Source organism: Montipora capricornis, chromosome 7 (assembly GCF_036669925.1).
Source record: "Montipora capricornis isolate CH-2021 chromosome 7, ASM3666992v2, whole genome shotgun sequence".
Classification (NCBI taxonomy): Eukaryota; Metazoa; Cnidaria; class Anthozoa; order Scleractinia; family Acroporidae; genus Montipora; species Montipora capricornis.
In genome coordinates, this window is record NC_090889.1 from 50452211 (window position 1) to 50457210 (window position 5000).

Here is a 5000-nt window from a genome sequence, read left to right on the forward strand (position 1 = left end):
TATATATAAGAGCAACGTAAATGAAGAGTAAAACAATACGTTTTGTATCCTTCACCTATATTTCGACCGGATACACCGGTCTTCCTCAGGGTGAATAGCCGTTAAACGCGTAACACGCCATATTTAGAATTACAAATTGAATATACAAAGGAAACAAACCGCGCGCGCCATAAAAACCAAGCCCCGCGCGCGTTTTTGGGATTATGCACGCATGTATACAAAACAATAGATATCTTCCAGAGACTAGATTTTTAGCTCTTTCGTACTCGGGACGACTTATTTTGGCTGAAAAAGAAATCGCTTTCATTCAATCCATGGGGCTTTACACACTTCAGCCTATAAGCCCATTGTCCTTCTCTGTCCAATAGGTCCCTCTCATCATTTACTTGATCAATTAATTGTATATCAAGATCTTCGATGCCGTTGTGGGTTTGGCCATTAAAGTGTTGATAAATTAAATCATCTCTAGATTTGTCATCCAATGAGAGTCTAGCGTGAGCTCGAATACGACTCTTGTGATTATTAAATCTGAGGCGAAACCTATTACTGGTTGATCCCACATATTGAACACCACATACTTTACAACTCAGCAAATACACTACATTGGTTGAATTACAGTTCAGCTCGAAATAGGCCATTTTCACTATGACGTCACGCGCGCAAAGGCTTGTGGTAGTTGTAGTAAATAAAACCGTATCAAAATGGCGGAAAGTCTTCCTGGTGGTTATACTTGTTGCGTTCCGGGGTGTTTTAGCAATTCAAAAAAACACAAAGGCCAATTTTCCTTTTATGTGTTTCCAAAGGACCCGAAATTAAGGAGGAAATGGCTTCTTAACATTTCTAGAAAGAATTTTTCACCGACAACGGGCCACCGTGTGTGTAGCGCTCATTTCCTAGGAGGCAAAAAGTCTTGCCAGAACGCCGTACCCACGGTTTTCCCTTTGAAGAAGTCACATCAGAGACCTAAACGAAAAGCAAGAAGACCTCTGATAAGGCATGAAGATACCACGATACAAGATACTGTGATGGAATCCACACAAATCAACGGAGTTAATGGAGTCGACGAGGAGGAATCCAATGAAGACAAAGGTGAAGGATCGGAAATTAAAACAGTGAACGACCTGGATATACTGGATGCAATAAAAACACGTATTGCGCTTCTTGAACACGAGAAGCAACAGCTGGAAAAAAAGATAACGATGGAAAGGTTTGGAGTCGAGCGTTTTGCTTTATCGGACACTGATATGCAGTTTTACACAGGTCTTGACAATTATTTGCAGGTCAAAGCTCTATTTGATTTCCTTGATGGTAGTATTGTTGTACATGCTCGCGGCTTAACTATTGAGGGTCCAACAACTGTAAGTTTCAACTTCAAGACCTTGAGAAGCGTGGCAAAAAGCGGTCGATAATTCCAGCAGACGAACTTTTCTTGACACTCTCAAGACTGAGGGCAAATGTCCCAGTTTTAGCCGACCAGTTTAAGATAAGCACATCTGAAGTGTCAAGGATATTTGTGACATGGGTTGACCTTCTATTTTCACGATTGAATCAGTTACCAATATGGGCTACCAGAGAGACTGTTAATCAGACAATGCCTGAAAGTTTCAAATATGACCACCCATACACAAGAATCATTCTTGACTGCACAGAAATCTTTATTGAGAAGCCGTCTTGCTTCAGAGTCCAGGTAGAGACTTATTCTACTTACAAGTCACATAACACTGCCAAAGGTCTCGTTGGAATTGCTCCAAATGGAGCAGTGACTTTTATTTCAGATTTTTATGGGGGGCATGTGAGTGACCGCAAAATTGTCCTTGCCTCTGGTATTTTGGTTATGTTGGATCCACACGATTCAGTGATGGCTGACAGGGGATTCGAAATTCAGGATTTGCTTGTACCAAAGAAGGTGTCCCTCAATATTCCTCCCTTCATGCGATGCAAGGATCAACTTGATCCTGACGAAGAAGATGAAACAAGGCAGATAGCTGCTGTTAGGATATACGTTGAACGCGCTATTGAGAGGATTAAAAATTACAATATTTTGAAGCAAATTATCCCTAACAGCATGGCTGAAGACCTAAACAAAATTTGGAAAGTTTGCTCATATTTAACAAATTTAAAGGGGCCATTGGTTGTCTAGCAGTATATTTACAAAATAATGCAAAAAAAATTACAAATCTGTTTATAAGCAACTACCAACAATTTGACCGAAAGAAAAAAACTGGATTGTTGACAGCCTTTGTTGCTTTGGAGGGGTAGTTGCTTGTAAGAGAAGACAAGTTAATAGATGGACGGTGGTCACATAATTACAGTTCTGCAGCATTTCTTTATTTACAACAGTAAACAAAATTATACACCTCATGTGAAGTTATTCAAAACCATTATAGCACAAATATCAGTTAACAAGTCTGACTGAAATGAATCATACTAATTAGACTTATTAAAAACAATGTCATTGATATTGCACCTCTAGCATTTTGATTGGTTAATCACAGCAGGTTCAATCAGCTCATAATTTGAACCTTGCTGCAGATTTGAATTGTGGAAGTAAAAAACTATTTTCTTGCTCAATAACTGCCACCATTCATCTTGAAAGCAATATTTGTGGTAGAGTTTTTAGTGAAACAAGTATTCTTGGGCTTGCTGGATATCAAAATAATTATAACAAAATATTGATTATGTAGAAATCAACTTGTTTGGAATGGTACAATCAGTGTAGAAATCAACTTGTTTGGAATGGTACATTCAGTTGTGTCTTTAGTGGCATGCCCTTTTAGCAGAAGGGAGCTGGGATCCACCTTGTTTTGATTAACCATAATGTTTTTCATAATTATGTCAGTTGCATTGTCATTGTCCTAACACGCCCTGATTTACATGTAAAAGCACCCCAGCCTCACTTCCCTTTAACTCCAGGTCCCGTAGGACACAACTGTAAAGTGATACATAAGATGACATAATTTGATGAGCTTTAGCTTGGTAGACAGAAATATGTGTATCACTGCATAGTAGGAATACTCATTGACATTTACAGCATTTTAGGAAAAGATGGGTCAATTTATGTGCTTTGTTTAGAACTCTGTTTTTCACTTTTCCACCTGGAAGTTTGGGGAAGAGAAATCCTACTTAAAGGAAAACAATCTTGGATACAGGTGTTTCCATTCTTAATTTTATCTGTTAATATTTCTGGTACAATGGCAAATAAGCAGAAATCCAAAAGCTTTTTTTTCAAAGCATTCCAATAAATTGGATCAAAGTATATTCTCTCAACATGCAAGTCTTCAATGTTACCACAGTAGGTGTAGACAGTTAAGTCACACCATTGCCTGCCAGAAATGCCCATCCCCCCTTGTATTTGTGCATAATAGTGATGTCGAGTCTTCAGCTTCAATCCAGTGTTGGTAATTTCAAGGCAGGAATTCTTTTTGTTCTCAGCAATAATATGTAGCAAATCTTTTCTGCCATCAGGCTGTGGAATTTCCAATGGCACCATGTCTTGCAGTGGATCACTGACTTCCCCATCAATACTTGCGGCAAGGAGTTCTGTGCGTGTGCTGTCAGGTGGGATTTGATTTAACTCACTTTCTACAAAATCTAGAATCGTAAACAGTAGAGCACCTACATACTTACATCTTCCAGTAGCCCCAGCTTTGCAATTACAGTATCCACTTCTCACCCCAGCAGTTTCTTTTCGTAGAGAGACTCGCGTTCGGTAGCTTGTTCTTAGTCATCGAAGCCTTAACCTTGCTTTCAAAAAAGCAAACATGTTGATGAAATGTTGCGTTGAACTTTACTTTTTGCCTTGAACAATGCGTATCCTTCCCGCTTACTTTTGAAAGCCCCTCGTCTGAATTTGGTGGAATCTTTTGTAATTTCTCCGGCTAAATGGGCAAATGTATAGCAATGTTGGAATTCTGGCATTTGCTCCAACGATAAAGTCCAGCCATCTGTTGACCACTCGATTCTTTGCGACTCGTCTGGTTGTGTTCGCATTTCACGTTCGAGATGTATTCTCCGAAGATGAATTCCTCCATCAGGATCTACGATTTTGTCAAATCCAGAGCTCTGATAACTCTTTACTCTGGTTGTAAAAAATAAAAATTAAAACAAAACAAAACAAAAAAACAGTATTTAGGTGCGATATCTTTCGCCATCGAGCGAATTAATTTTTTTTATAATGTTTATAATTTAGCGCTTACCTCTGCAGCAGTTGGCTTCGGTTTCCGCTTGTTGAAGCACCTCGGCACTTCAACCATGGCCACAATTGATCGTTGTGAAAAAGTTCTGGCTCTTTGTCTTTAAAGGACGCCCCAGGGACATCATTCTCAGTTAAATTTATTCTTTTTTTCTTGTTACACGCTTGAGAAGAAGCCATTGTTGTTGTTGATAATTTTAATTTTATCGCGTAATTCGCGTCTATTTTACTACAACTACCACAAGCCATTGCGCGCGTGACGTCATGATGAAAATGGCTTATTAATGAAATATCTTTTTCCTGTTATTTTTGACGTGAAACTTTCTCCTATTTTTAAGTGTTCGCAAACATGACAACGGCGATCTCCACACTTGACAGGTCCTTTGGGTTTATCTTCCGAGTCTGAAGATTTTAGTTTGGCGTGTACTAGATAATCTCCCAGACTCTTAGGTCTACGCAAAGCCACCATCGGAACCTCTTTCACCGCTTTCTTACATTTATCAGAACAATGTAGCAAAGGCTGAGGTTCCCTCAGTATAGCCCCAATGTTAGGAAGATTAGGATGGTACGTAACTACCATGGGAACTCGTGTAGTGCCTTTTTGAGACACCGGCGTTAATGTCTCCTCTCTGGTTTTTAACTTAGCTCTCCGGATCTGTTCACGTACAAATCGTTCCCGATATCCTCGTGCCACCAGATACTTACTGAGTTCATCAGCCCTTTTATCAAAGACCTCGTTGGTAGAACATATACGTCTTAACCTCAGCGCTTGAGCGTACGGAATGCTCTCTTTACAACCCCTTGGATG

At 39.5% G+C, this 5000-nt stretch overlaps 2 protein-coding genes across 2 annotated transcripts; both read left to right on the forward strand.

The window, feature by feature from the left end:
* The first annotated feature begins 701 nt into the window (after nucleotides 1–701).
* On the forward strand, nucleotides 702–1409 carry LOC138056281 (THAP domain-containing protein 11-like). The gene has a single exon (XM_068902069.1). It carries the CDS (start codon nucleotides 702–704, stop codon nucleotides 1407–1409), a length of 708 nt encoding a protein of 235 aa, XP_068758170.1.
* Nucleotides 1410–1591: 182 nt separating this feature from the next.
* LOC138056282 (uncharacterized) lies at nucleotides 1592–2140 on the forward strand. Its single transcript, XM_068902070.1, has one exon. The coding sequence runs from the start codon at nucleotides 1592–1594 to the stop codon at nucleotides 2138–2140; it is 549 nt and encodes a 182-aa protein (XP_068758171.1).
* The last annotated feature ends 2860 nt before the right edge of the window (nucleotides 2141–5000 follow it).

Coding starts and splice junctions, on each gene's coding strand:
- LOC138056281 (XM_068902069.1), top strand. CDS start 702: ATGGCGGAAAGTCTTCCTGGTGGTTATACTTGTTGCGTTCCGGGGTGT.
- LOC138056282 (XM_068902070.1), top strand. CDS start 1,592: ATGCCTGAAAGTTTCAAATATGACCACCCATACACAAGAATCATTCTT.